Source organism: Citrus sinensis, chromosome 3, assembly GCF_022201045.2.
Source record: "Citrus sinensis cultivar Valencia sweet orange chromosome 3, DVS_A1.0, whole genome shotgun sequence".
In the NCBI taxonomy this organism is placed as follows: Eukaryota; Viridiplantae; Streptophyta; class Magnoliopsida; order Sapindales; family Rutaceae; genus Citrus; species Citrus sinensis.
In genome coordinates, this window is record NC_068558.1 from 51,851,401 (window position 1) to 51,866,349 (window position 14,949).

General features: G+C 31.9%; 2 protein-coding genes across 2 annotated transcripts; both read right to left on the reverse strand.

Moving 5' to 3' along the window:
* Window positions 1-1,062: 1,062 nt before the first annotated feature.
* LOC102626630 (phospholipase A(1) DAD1, chloroplastic-like) lies at window positions 1,063-3,438 on the reverse strand. The gene has a single exon (XM_006464773.3). It carries the CDS (start codon window positions 2,705-2,707, stop codon window positions 1,343-1,345), a length of 1,365 nt encoding a protein of 454 aa, XP_006464836.2. The 5' UTR covers window positions 2,708-3,438; the 3' UTR covers window positions 1,063-1,342.
* Window positions 3,439-11,951: 8,513 nt separating this feature from the next.
* LOC102625474 (hypothetical protein) lies at window positions 11,952-14,656 on the reverse strand. Its single transcript, XM_006464354.4, has 7 exons — window positions 14,279-14,656; window positions 14,007-14,045; window positions 13,750-13,887; window positions 13,421-13,560; window positions 13,246-13,343; window positions 12,708-12,823; window positions 11,952-12,489 (listed from the first exon to the last, which is right to left on the reverse strand). The coding sequence occupies exons 1-7, from the start codon at window positions 14,414-14,416 to the stop codon at window positions 12,112-12,114; spliced, it is 1,047 nt and encodes a 348-aa protein (XP_006464417.2). The 5' UTR covers window positions 14,417-14,656; the 3' UTR covers window positions 11,952-12,111.
* Window positions 14,657-14,949: the final 293 nt, after the last annotated feature.

The window sequence follows — 14,949 nt, forward strand, 5'->3', positions numbered from 1 at the left end:
TCTAAGTAATAAAATTAGGATTTTGAGACTTTTTTAATGCTAATTTTAGATAATTAAAGCAAATTTACCAAAATAGATAAACTTGAATTATTATTATACAGAAAATTTCTACCAAGTGAAAGTAGAAAAAAAATAGGAAGAATAAATTAAAACATGTAAAATGAGATTCAAAGAAATGGAATTTTTATCAAAACCACGAGTCAATACGACATATTTTACCAGTTTATATTCGTCTCTTCATAAGTTTCGAACTTAAGTTATGAATCCATAAGTTTCGTACATATCCTGCTCATTCTACTTACGCACCCATTCTACATCACAAGTTTGTATGCATCTTGTACTACTTGCATACATATATTATCAAGTATTTGCAATTACAATGTGATAGTCCAACGAACAATAGAAAAAAAAAAGGTCATAAATAGTTTACTTCAAGATAAAAGGCAAAGAATTGGGTAGAAAATAATAACTCGACGAAGAATACAAATTAATAGACAAACTCTGGCTTACGCGTGAAAACTGAAAAAGCTTGGTCAGAGAAAACATATTGCGGCACTTTTTGGCCTATACGCTTCTTGAAAAATGAAGAGGCAGCTGGGGTGCAGGGAGATGGTAGCTTTACCAATTTGTACCGTACTAATTAACGTGTCTCAAATTGACCCAAGAAATCGAAGTTCAGTACAACTAAAGACAGTGTGATATCTTCAGCATCCATATCAACAAGCAGATAGTCTTTGTTTGGTGTGGACGGCGCTTGATTAGTTAGGCATCATCATCAATCAGTGCACACAAAAGAGTTTCATTTCCCCAGTCGGTGCCACAACGCGTGCGATGGCACAATTGGCGAAGGTGTGGTCGGTACAGAGGGTGCTTTAGTATTTTTAACCCCCATGTCAAGTGATAGCGTTGATCCCCATACGTCCACATAAAACAATTCTGGCCTTTTTGAAGTATTTATTTATTATAATTTATTATATTACGAAAGTTGCCAAGTAATGGGTATGTACAGTTAACGTTAACACAGCTTCTGCCACAAAAGCAAACTAATATAATACATTCGGGTTTCGATTGCGGCGCATGATAGCGTCTGGTTAAAAAATTCAATGTGAATCGAATTTTTTCTTCCTCTCTTTCTAATTTGATTACAAGTTAGTTTCAAAACTTGCTCCACTACACCACTTACTATTTATATGAGAGGATTATAAGTTATATAACCATTCATTATTTATATAAAAAAATTATAAATTATATGAATGTAACTTAGCACTAGTTTATATATATATATAATTTACAAGGTTGGTTAATTTTATCTTTTTCTGTGGTTTGGAAATTTTATGTCTTTTTAGCGTACTCTGTCTCTTTCTCTCTCTCTCTGGGTAGTTTCATTTTTAAGGACTCTCCTAGTCCTAGCAGAGGCAGTAGCTTTAAACGGGCATGTGGAGCTCACAAATCCTTCAACCAAGTGGAGATACGTCTTCAGGTCGTGACAGATGGCCACGTTGATACTGCTAAGGTGAGGGGAGTCCTTTGAGCTAAGTCTTAGCTCTCTCCCAACCTCAGCGTAAGCCCATTGTGCATCTTCAACGCACTTTTGGATCCACCCGGGCAAGCGATGAGCTGCCAAGTGGGCATCTGCCACGTCGTTGCCTTGATCCATCACGAAACCGGGCACTTTGGTTATAAGATCATCTGAGTTGACGATACGTAACACTTTTGTTCCTTGTACTTCCAGTTGTTGTCGGAAGCACTTGTTGCCTACACGTGGACCCCCGAAGGAGAAAACAGTCGCCATTGGGGAGCCGTTGAAGTGGGTTTTGATATCGTAAGCTGCGAGCGTAGCCAGAGCAGCGCCAAGGCTGTGTCCCGTGATCGTTAAACTGAGAGGCTCGTCGCCGTAAGTTTGGAGTAATCGTTTGATTTCTTCACGAAGCATTTCTTGTAAGCTCGGGCACGAAGCAGTCTTAGAAGTGTACAAGCTCAAAAACCCACTTTCAACCATGGGTCCAGACACTGACCCATCAGTTCCAGGTCCAGGAAGTCGAGTCAGTGTGGCACGGAGATTCTCGAGCCACTCGAGACACGTGGCCGTGCCTCTTAAAGCGATCACGACGTCTCGTCTTCCCAGCCGTGAGATCACTTCTTGATCTTGACAGACTGCCACGTAACCAATCCAGCTGGACTGTGTTGCGACCCAACTTGGTGCCTTTTCAATCCACCAGCGTGGAAGATTGGTACCTGACGTGGCACGTAAATTCTTCGTCAAACGGTAACCGGTTTTAGGAAGACCGGACCGGTCAAGCAATGTGTTTTTGGGGAAGCGGCATGTCGCGTATGAAGGAGACGAAGGGTCAAAGTCAAATGACTTATAAGCAGCTTCTACGAAATCACCATATCGAAGAATCTCGCCGCGCAAATTATCATCCAATGGATCAAGAAGCCCTTCCCAGTTTTGCATGCCCTGATACTCCATCCATCGGTCACCGAGTTTAACTGGCACTCTACTGCTAAACCGGAAGCAGTCCGAGTAGTTATAGTTAACTGGGTCAAGCAAGCGTTCCAAATCCCAGCAGTTCTTCATTACTGCAGGTTGGTTCTGCGTTAAGGGTTGGGTGATGGTGCAGCAACGAAAACGAAACGTTGCGCGCTTTGAAGGTGTAAGTGGAGATGAGAGTGTGCATGGGAGCACAGGTTTCAAAGAGAGCTTCATTTTAATTTTGTGTAAGAGGAAATGCTGCTGCTGAAGCTGAAGCTACTGAATGAATGATGCTAGCTTTATAGATCGATGGGAATTGGCTGGACAGGGGGCTTTTTTTAATTTAGTACCACTAAAAAAAAAATGAAAAAGGTGGGACGGAGAGAAAAGGTGATCAATGGATGTTGATGAAAAGAGCCGAAAAAATATAAATATTTTTATTAATATTATGCATTTTTTTGTGACTCTAGATTTGAAATAATTAATTATGTGTGTGTGTGAGAAACTGGAAAAGGTGGTGGTGGTATACGAATCGAGTTAGTAGAGAGTAGAGAGAGGGAGTGAAGATGAAAAAAAGAAAGGTGGGTACATACGGTTGGTGGGGAGAAGGATCGGGTTATATAACTGGAAAAACCGCAAAATGGGAATCCACCAATTTACTGATTGAGGATCAGATGATGAGAGAGAGAAGCAAATGGGATTTGTAGGGTAAAAGTCACATCGAACAGTCCACATTCAATCAAGCTGGATGCTTTGACTCTTGCCAAAATTTTCAAACAAAAAAAATAATGGCAAATTTTTTCACTTTCGGGAAGTATCGGGCATTATAGCATGCTAACTGTAGAGCCTTGAGACGGATTTCTCGATCGGCTTAGCTGGCAGACACACACACACACAGAGAGGCTAAAGTGTTAATTTTAATGCACACATATATATGCGAACTAGCTAGTTTGAGATTGAGAGAGTTTAGGTTATGTTTGCGGTTAAGTGGTTGTAGATTCAGTCTTATTGTAACCACATGTCTTGTTAGGACAAACGAGGTAGCCAGCAATAATACACGTTCTCTTATATGATCTTGTTTGTTAATTTACGTGATGAGGCATCGAGACTTCACAGTTTTACATGTTAATCTCACGTTTCAATTTTTGCATGTGCCTAGCTACAGCTCGATCTATCACGTTTGAATAATTTCCCCAAGTTTCTTTTCTTTTAAGAGTTAATTCGGCAGTAACCTTCCTTTGTGAATGTGTTTTCATTCCCTTCTTTTGGTTGTTTCAATTCATACACATCTTTATCCATTTTGTCACATTGTGTTTTCATATTTCTTTTTACCTGTTTTTTCCCTCTTTTTCTTATCCTTTTTTTAATCTATGTAATCGATAAATGTCGTGTATTCGTTATTTCCGTATACGTTTAAGTATTTCCGCTCAACTCAGAAGCTCAAAATGATGTGGAATTTTCCTTACAAGAAGATTTCTTGGTAGCTTGCCAATAAATTGATGCATCAGTTTGTATGGTATAATTTAGAAGATGGTTTAACTTATACGTGTTAAGACCAAACACTTTGCATATTATATGCTTAGAAGTTGACACCATGTCAAAACTTCCCAATTTCTTATGGTCATAAAACTGCGATCTTGGAAGGAGCAAAATGAAAATAAATTTGTGCGAAATAATCTTGGCTTGTTTAACTAGTTTAGAATTTCTATAAGACATTTTAACTTGTCTGAGTCTCTTTGTTTCAATCTCTTTATTAGAGTCAAATAAGACCAAGCTAGCAGATCCCGATCTGCTTATAGATTCTATAATACTAATCTGTCATATAAGTGCTTAGATCTTCGCGCGAACATCTACGATTTGGATTTCAAGCTAGCAGCATCATAATGACTCAGGTCTCTTGTTTATTTGCAAACTTTATGACTTAATTAATTAGTTAGCTGCTACAAGATTTTTCTTGCATAAATTTTGATTAATACTTCATTCAAAAAAATTGGAAAGATCATATTATTTATTTCTTCCATGCATTCTGTCAACTTATTACATATATAGTGAATATATACCATTTCTCAAAATCTGATGTGATGTCATATAAATTAAAATATTGAAATAAGAATTGGAGAAATTAATTTTTCTTCAAAATTTTCTTGGCTGCAATGAAAGGGAAAAGGAGCCACAAGTTTATAAGATTGTGAGAGTGAAGGAGTCCACACACATACATGCAAGAAAACCTATTAATGGTTTGTCAAATATTTCCTTTTCGAATGCGATTTTTATGTTAATTTTTTGTTCTTGGAGAGAATTAAGCTATATTTAGGTACAAATATCTCCTGCGAAATTGATGAAGAAAGTTCACAAGAAGGCCCGATTCCATTATTTCTTACTCTTGGTTTGGTAGCATCAGAAACCGTTAAGGCTTGTGATTATTGAACTGTTACTATATAAACATGTAGGTCATGTACTATAAATAAATTGTTTCTATTCTCAGGAGCAGATCCAAATTCCTATTTTCATGTCCCCTAAGAATAGCAAATAGCAATTGGCGAAGGGACGATGTAGTTACGGGATAGGTGAATTCAATAATTACAAGATGGGCAAAGTGGACCAATTCATGCTATAAATATTGGTTTGTGTTAAGCAATAATTTCATGGCCATGGAAGTAATGGAAAATTAATTAACTACATGAGACTTCAGAATATCTCCTAGTATTTGTATGAGCATCCTCGATCTCTTAACTAATCCGAAGTCTCTACTTCTTAGCTTTTAGTTAAGGATCTTAATCTTCCTTAATAGAAAAATAAACTGAATTAAGAGCCTGGTGATGAGTAATATGAAGAATTTGAAAAAGGGATAAATGTGAAAGTTGTAAAGCACATTGGTAGAGATCGGCAGTGCTAGCTGGTCGCAAGAGCAATAACTGCTCAAGTTGATACTTCAAATTAAATATGTAGTTAGCAGGTCTTATTGTACCCTTATACTGTATTTATTGCACTGAGAAGTCCTATGTATAGTTTTTTTAGTGAGAATATTTACTTCGTTAAAATATGGAGCCACCAAAATATAATATATATATATAAATATAATGGAGACTGTATTTTTTGTATGTTCATATATTGAAATTTGTGTTTTTTTAAATTTGTTAGTAACATCTTCACTTTGTTAAAATGAAAATGTTTTCTTTAAAAAATTATTAATTAAGCTATATGGTTTAATATAGTCGGTGCAGATAAACTATTAAATCATATGTCTTTATAACGTATCCATCAAAATTCTTTAGACCATTCTAATCTAAATAATTTGCAAAGGAAAAAAAAATTGAACTGTTGCAATTATTATTTACTTTCTTGTGCCTACCATACTACACAACTGCTTTATCCTGTTTTAGTTTCAGGGGTAAGGTTTATTACTTCCTCTCTCCTACTAAATGAACTTCTTTTTAGGGTTATTATATTTAATTACTTCAGAAATTAAAAAATTATAAATGGTTGAAATAAGTATTGGTGATATACTTTACTATTATGTCTTTATAGAATCATACATTCTATTATGTTTTTGTTACCACCATTAGTTGACTTGTTATACGCAAAAAAGTTTTTCTTTTTATAAATCAATTTATAATGGGTTAAAAACAATAATAGATTAATATTTGAAGTTAAAAAGAAGTTTTCTTGTTCAAATTCATCTTGTATTATAAGTTTTGATATATTTGAAAGTAAAGTCATTTTTTCCTCTGTGACGTCAGTATGACATCATAATTTCAATAAGGATATTAAATAAAATATAACATTTTATATATTACGCTTCAATATTTCTTGCGCCAGTTAATTGTTTTACGAATCTTGAAATAATCAAATAATTACAACTCTTATTTTTATATGATTCCAGCCTTTTTTTTTTTCCCTCCCTCTATCGTCAGTGCACTGTCAAAAAAAGATACGGAATATACAAAGTCCGAACAGTGCAAGAAGTCTTATTGGCAATTCCATGCACCCCTCGCTAGGTAACATTCCAAAGCCAATTCATCTCCATTGTCTAATAGCCTCCACAATTTTAGCAAATATCAATAACAATAGAACATCAAGCCAACAATACATACCAAGCTAAGATTTTTTCATATTTACCTTATAAATCTTTTTATACATGCATTAATTAAAGATTAAAAGAGCAATTGTACATGTGAAGCGCTTGCTTACCAAGCTAAGATTTTTATATTTGCCATATAAATCTTTATATATATATGCATTAAAGATCAGATGAGTAACTGAATATATGATGCTATCTTGAAATACTTTGTGAATACAATCACTCATGAAATCATTATCTTATATATAGAAATTCTTAATTATTTTACTCTACTCTTTAGCTATTATTCCTTCTTTATACATAATAAGCTACCGAATAAATTCTCCTTTAGTTGATAAGGTTATGGCTATTCATATGTTTTTGCTTGATGATCTTCAATTATCACTTAATAGAATCAATATATTATAAGTTAGCTGTAATACATGTTGCCGCTTATAAGTTATAACGAAGGGAAACCATATTGCACAAACAACGCATACTCGTGAAAATCGTGGGGGAAAAGAGGAAAAAAAAAAGAAAGAAAGAAAGAAAGAAAAGGAATTTATTAAAAGCGCATATGCATCTCATGCAACTTCTAATTCGGGCAGTCATTCAATATCCACTCTTGTCACTGCTTTTTGTGCCCTACAATTTTAGACCTTTTTCTCACGTTTTATTAGGTATGTGTGTGTGTGTGTGTGTGTGTAATTATTTGCGCTAACATATTTGCCAACCCATCTTTCTTTTAAACAAATATGGCATAATTAATGGGACCCAAAGTATTAACCATTAGATAGCAGGGGACTCACGTTGAATAATTTGAAGTAAATCCCGTTTGATTATTTATTCTAGCAAAAAAAAATTCTTTTGAAAAGGTCCAGACATACACAAGTGTGGGTGTGTGTATGTTCATATCTCACGAGGACGTAAAAATATAGATTTCATGTAGATTTGTTATTTTATTATATAAATAATAATATTTTCATTCATTTAATTATTATAGGCACAAAATCCACATTTAAACATCTCCACTGAATAAAAGTAAAAAAAAAAAAATTAATAATTAGAGACTGTACATGCGCGTACGCTCATATGCCTCATTCTTTTTCATTTTTAACCTAACAGATAGTTTAAATCTTTATTTATAGATGACCATATGTTATGATATATATTTACAATATATCATCACGAGGCATAAAAAATAATATGCATAAAAAGTTAGTAGACGAAAAATGCATGAGATGCCGTGACTTGCACATTATGCCAATATTCTTGGTACTTATAAAATTTGTGTATTTCTAAGATTTAATTATAAATTTATACATTCTTATCCATAAAATATGATTTTGTATTTTGCTCCACGAAAAGTACCGTCGTCATGGAATCGAATTTCGCTCTACATGCATACATATATCATCTTCATCATCTCATAATTACCTTATAAATATACATAATTTTTTCCATTTTCAGAATAAAACAATTCTTCAGCTGGCTGCGGATGCATATTTTAAATTATAAATTTGAAGTTATATTACAACTAAATAATAAATTATTGTGATCTCCGCAAGTTGGTTTGTAGCCCTCAAAAAGTGTTACAAATTTGCAATGAATCACTACAATTCTTCGTCAAGTAATTTAGAAAGAATCTTAATAGATCATTCAATTATACAAACCTTTTAATAGATTAAAGAACATGAAATAATCAACTAATATCCTTGCTATGTAAATGAAAATCGATTGGTTGATACGACAAGGTAAAGGAAAGGCAGGTTAGCTAGATTTGTTATTTTGAAACTTTTACTTAGCCTTAATTTTGTTCCAATTTCTAAACAAGTTAATTATCTACAAGAAGTTTGTTAATTAGTGGAACAATCACTCGTCTATCAACTATATAATCCAATCGATCGGGGACCCAGAGGCCACGATTGAGACATATGATCAAAATTCATAAATCATGGCTTGACATGTGTACATATGATTGACTGGCGATTAAAAATTTAAAAGAAACTAATCTTGAAAGCCTTTAACACTGTTTTAGTAAAAGATATGCAATGTGCTGGCTTCTATTTTGCTCTTCCTGCGGACGGATCAGGTAATTTTTCTTGAGAGAAAATAATATTAGCTTCCTATTAAATACATGGAAACAACTTTCTTTTGAGCATTTTGGATGAAGTAGCTATCAAAGTATCAGTTAGAATGGAAGTAGCTATCAGCAAAATGGAATTTTCATTTGTGATAAAACAATTAGGCATCAGCCATTAGGTTTCATCTAAGGGTCATTTTAACATATAAATTAGTGGACCTGAAGAGATAAATTAATTAGGGTTAAATATCACCATCGCCCAAGATTTTTGTACTCATCAAATCCCTCATTAAACCCATTTACTCTCTACACCCACTAACGAAAATAATATTTTCACTTTTTACTCCTTTTATTTTCATAAATACTACGCTTAACCAAATTATCAAATGAAATCTCATAGGAATTTTAGAAAGAATTGTTTTCATGAATAAAAGTCCTACAATTGTGAAATTGATTCTCTATTTTTTGAATTTTAGTAAATCTAAAAGAACCACTTCTCCCACTAATTTCTTGCTTGGGTTCATCGGCACTTCCTTCCCTGAGCTATAGAATGGGATGGTTCAATCCTGCCAATGCCGAACTTAAATGGACTTCAATTTGTTAGTTTAAGTTGGGTATGTTGAACTTTGATTGGCTTTGGTCATATTGAATATAACATTAAAAAAAAAAACTAGTTTTACTTTCTAGATATGTCTCTAAGAATTTATAAATATAAGGATTTTTAAAAAAAAATTATGAGCACGGTTGATTTGGTTTTTAGATTTTTCAATTTTCCAGAAATATCCCAAGAATATTTTAATTTTCTCTTTCAAGTATGGATGATTCCATCTAGAGCTATAATAGAATATAGAAGAAACTGATTTTCAAGAGTATAGTCTTCAAACATGTATTGTATTTGATATTGCTTAAATTCCAAAGTTTTAGTTTGAATGAGCCACTAATTTTATTTAGATTTAAATATTTTCGATAATAAATAGATGGGAAAATTATCATTGCACCACTTCTGTTTTATCATATATTCATCCAACCACCACAAAATTCTAATACGTTCTCTGCACCACTTTTTTTTAAAATTTGTATTAATTAGCCACTTTTACATTAACACTATTAAATAATTTAAACGAAATAATAATTTTACCCCTAAATAAATTAAAAGACCATTTTATTTTATAAAAATTTAAAAAATAAAAAATTATAATTATAAAAATACCCCTAAATTTAATAAAAAATAAATCCCAAAATTAGAATTTTTATTTTTTTAATAAAAATTATTTTAATAAAAAATTATAATTATAAAAATAATTACAAAATTTTGGGATTTATTTTTTTAATAAGTAAATTTAGTTATTTTAATAGATTTTGCCAAATTATAGTTTTTAATAAATAAATTCAGTTATTTTTTATTAGAATTTTACAAAATTACAAATTTTTAATTTAAAAAATTATTAAAATTTTAAAAATCTAAATTTAATAAAAATAAGTTGAATACCTCTATTCGGGATTTTTTAAAATTAAATTTAGGGGTATTTTCATAATTATAATTTTCTTATTTTTCAAAATTTTTATAAGATAAAATGATCTTTTAATTTATTTAGGGGTAACATTATCATTTCATTTAAATTATTTAACGGTATTATTGCAAAAGTGACTAATTGATACAAATTTACAAAGAAATGTGGTGTAAAAAACATATTAGAATATTTTAGGGTTTGATGAATATAATGCAAAATAGAAGTAGTGCAATGATAATTTCACTAAATAGATGTAAAAGACATGCCTTTTATATTAGAGTCGAACTATTAGCACCCCTCCAAAATCCTATTGAAACCCTTTTTTCAATTGTATTTCATTTAATGCCAAAAATATCTTCTTCTTTTTTCCAATGAATACTCTTTTTATTTTTGAATTTTTTAGTTTCTAATATTTTTCTCACTCTTTCAACCTTACTATTTGTATTCATCTCTTCAAACTTTCTTTATTAATTAATTTTTAAAGAAAAATTAAAAAATAAGAAAAACATTATACTTAGAAAATAATAAATATTTTATGGGTTTAATACAATTTTATCCTGCCTATAATATTTTTGGTTAGCAATTAATTTGAGAATTCTTAAAAAATTATTTGCAATAGGATAAAATTTTATTTCACTGATTTTTCCACTGTATTATATCTTAATTAAATTGTTATGTTTATTACAAGAATTTTGTTTTAGCTTAGACGATTACTTCTTAAATTCATATTATTTTATTGATAATAAAATATATTTATATTGTGCAAGTATAATAAAATTGAAGAGAACAAGAAAATATAAATGAGTTAATTCTATTTATATTTATCCTTAAATATAATTATAATATAATAGGAGTTTTATAAGATTAATAAAGGGGTGCCAATAGTCCAACTCTTAATAGTAATCTAATCAAAGGGTATCGTTGTAACATAAATTTTTATTAAAATAAGTGTTTAAGAGTATTTTACCCTTTAATTTATTGTGGGGCTATTTAAATCCACCAAATTTCTCTCTGCACCCATTTTAAAAAGTAAATTTATTATTAAAAATTAAAAATCTCAAAATCTCAAAATTACCTTTCACCAAACACTCAATTGTGTATTCTATCACTCTACTCTCAAATTCTGCAAGATATATGAATATTATAGCATTATAGTATTCTATCACGCTACTCTCATATTCTGGAAAAATTTTATTAAAGGGTTATATTGAGATAAAAGATTTTATTATGGGGTCAAATATTACCATTCTCGATGCTAACAGGTGAGATACAAGACCTTAAGAAACCCCGGTTTTTATTCTTTATATCTCTTTCCTCTATGAAATTACAAAAAGGGAAATAAAATAAAATTATAATTTTTATCTTTACTATCATTTAGAATAAATAAATTAAATTCTAACCATACTATTATTAGGTAATTTATTTCTTCATTATTTTGATTTTATCAGAAAAAATAAGTTTTCATATATTAGAAATAAGAAATAGTTGGAGGCTTATGATTTATCCAGAAACTTTAGTTTAATTAAATTTATATTTGTCATTTTATGTAATTTTCACTGACAGTAAAATTATGGTTATAAAAAAATGGAGTGTTCGGAGGATATTAACAGGGTGTGAAAAGCATTACTAGAGACACAAACACTGCATGTATAGGCCCAGCTCACTCGTATAGCAATACCTGGGCTCTCAATAAATTTTACGGGGGCCCATCTTTACCGGATCAAAATCATCCCCCATGCGAGATTCAAGTGCAAGATAAAATATAAAGAATACTCGATGCAAGTTACGATCACTTTCGGTCTTTGAAACTGACTCACCAAATCATGGTAAAAAATTTTGGATTTCAAGACTTCTATTTCAAGCTGATAATACATTTACACATTTCTTTTTGTTTGTCTTTGTCCTCTTTATGAATGTTTGATGACATGTAGCAATCGATTTTGATCTCCAAGAACTCAAAATGACAAAATCAGAGTATGAGAACTTAATTTACACTACTATCATCTTTTCTGATCCATTGTCTTTGGTTTCTGAGATTTCTTCCTCTTCGCTTTCTCATTCCCGAATTCCAGTGCTTACTACCACTGGCCCTATTTGAGGAACCGGTGGCATTTATCTCTGCAGGGGCAGACTGCTCTCCTTGTTCCTGCTCAGTGGTTTCTTTGGTTGATGTTGGGGTAGGCAATGTCGCTGGTTGTGGGAGAAACATACCAGGCAAAACAACTAAGTCCCTTTTGGGTTCAATAAGACCACTATTTTCTTCCTGCAATTTCAGTATGGCCTCAAATTTCTGTCTTCTTATGTTCTCCGAATCAGAATGAAGGTACTTATCATCATCATCAACTTCATTTCCATTGGAACTCTGAAATTCAAGAAATAAAATAATTTACTTCACCAGATTCATACAAGGAGGAAAAAGATTACAATGATGAAATTTTGAACAGAAGATCTGAGAGAGTATAATTTACAAGTCAAACATTGCTACTGCTGAGCAACAAATGCATTAAGATTGAAGGTAAAGGGAACAATAAGCTAAAATGTGATGACAAATTTTATTATACAATGAGATAGACGATATACCAGATGACTGGATTGACTGCCAACCAAGTTGAGCACATGTTCAAGATCCTTGACATGAAAAACCTTGCGGCAAACTGGACAGTTTCCCATGTTTCCATCAATTGGTCCAAGCATGTCTAACGATAACAGTTACATATGAGATATAAACATCATAAAAGAATATTAAAATAAACAAGATCTTAAATATCTTCACTTTTAGAAAAATAAAAACTGCAAGATGGTACCTCATGAAACAATGTTTTACTCGTCAAGAAATGTAATTCATAACACAAGTGCACCTTAATAAACAAGAGTGCAAAAACAAACTGTGAAAGCCCACCACAAATAGAACAAACTTCTTATCCATGAAGTAGAAAATTTTTATTCATGAGAAAAGGATAGAAATAACTGGTTATCAGTTGTATCAATCTTTAGAATCAATTCTAGTATCACATTTCAGAAGCATACTATGCAGAACTCACTCAACTGAACAATTAATACACCTAGACTCTTAATAAAAAGACACAAACTCCCTCGTCAATTTAGATTAAAGTCAAACCTTTTTGGTTCCGCATGTCTGTATTAGGATGCACAGTTGCACAAGAATCGGTTTCTATCCCATTCTGCAGCCAATTCCACCACCTAACAATGCACTCACTGCCATACTAAACAAATTTAGAAACCAAAACGAGTGCCTGATACCAAGTAAAATAATTCAGTGCCAGAACTCTTACCTATGAAAGCAATGGAAGCAAGACATCAACTTCATAAATGGCAAGACTTCAACATTCTTGTCTTTTCGGAACAAAGGATACAAACATAATGGACAGTCACCATCAGGGTGATTCATAGCAGAAAGCTTTGCCACTGCTTCCTAAATATAAATATCATAATCAATGTTTACAAAAAGAAAAAAAAAAAAAAAAAAAACTCCAATATGGAATAACTGCACAAACCACCAACCCAAAGTAATTCATCAACTAATAATGCTACAAAAGTAAATGATTCATATGTATAAATATGAGTAAACGAATAGTATCACCAGAAGGGGAGCAACAATTACCTCACAAAGTGCTACAAGCATTAAACAAGAGGTGAGCTCATGAGCTTTGTCTTGTATACAACTTATCAAATGTTTTTGCCTTTGATCATCAAGACCCTTGGATTCGATAAGATCAATGCGAGGTGGATGCTCAGGATACTACGAAAACAAGTAGATTTTTTTTTTTTGCTTTAAGTTAGCACATAAACTAATAATGCTATAAAATGAACTTTCACATTTCAAATAAACATAGAAAATAATATTTCAAATTAACATACCTTAGGACTTGCTCTTATGCCAATAACTGCTTCCACAAACTACAAGAGAAAATAGTACAATAATGTTTTTAAAATATTAATAATAATCAAGAGCAGAATAGTTTAATTTGTTTACAACAATAATCATGGAGAAATAAAAGCCTACGCTATTACTTACACAATAATGAGTTAAAGTAGTTAACTACTGATAATTTAACGTTAAAAAAAAATCACTGGATTTATTTTCTATTATGCTTAAATGTAAAATTAGAGAGAGAGAGAGAGAGATGGACCTGCTGAGAGGAGACGTCGGCTGTTCGAGGTTTGATGCGAAGATGAAGATGTGGAGGATATGAATCGAGAACGACACACTCGTCGCCGTATACGGCTTGTACGGCTTCCAATTCCATAGCCACTTCTTCCTCCGCCATATTGCGTGCTCTCGCCGACTCGGCCTTCTAGATTTGTAATCTCCGAGTTTTGTTGTTAAGGCTAGTGTTAATTGTTTCCTAATAAAATATGGAATTTAAGACATTCATTTCTTGCGCGTATTGCCGTTCAAGCCCCAAGGGGACAAATTCCTCCGTAATCGGGGGTAGATTTTTGAGTTATTGTTCTGTAACTTTGGTATATGTATATCTGCTTTTCTATTAGATTCCAGATTAAATATTTTTGTAGATGTAATAATTCCCCCCCCCCCCAAAAAAAAGAAAAAGAAAAGAAGACTTTTAGTTTGCAATTTACCGGTTAACTTATTTATTTATCATTTTCTTTAACTTGTTTATTTCTTTCGTTTGTATGGTAATCTCTTATATACTATTAACAAAAAATCAATTGGTTATAAAACAATTTAGTTTTTATTGTAATCTCTAGTATAATATTTTTTAAAAATCAACTAGGTATTAAGATAATGTTAAAGGTTTGTTTGTAATTATTGTACTTGATAAAATAAGTTATTTTTAGC

Excerpts from the sequence above, each read along its gene's own strand:
- LOC102626630 (XM_006464773.3), bottom strand. The coding sequence starts at position 2,707 with ATGAAGCTCTCTTTGAAACCTGTGCTCCCATGCACACTCTCATCTCCA.
- LOC102625474 (XM_006464354.4), bottom strand. The coding sequence starts at position 14,416 with ATGGCGGAGGAAGAAGTGGCTATGGAATTGGAAGCCGTACAAGCCGTA. Across the intron at positions 13,344-13,420 it reads TGCTTCCATTGCTTTCATAG|TGAGTGCATTGTTAGGTGGT; the intron begins GTAAGAGTTCTG and ends TTAGTATGGCAG. Across the intron at positions 12,824-13,245 it reads AGACATGCGGAACCAAAAAG|ACATGCTTGGACCAATTGAT; the intron begins GTTTGACTTTAA and ends TGTTATCGTTAG.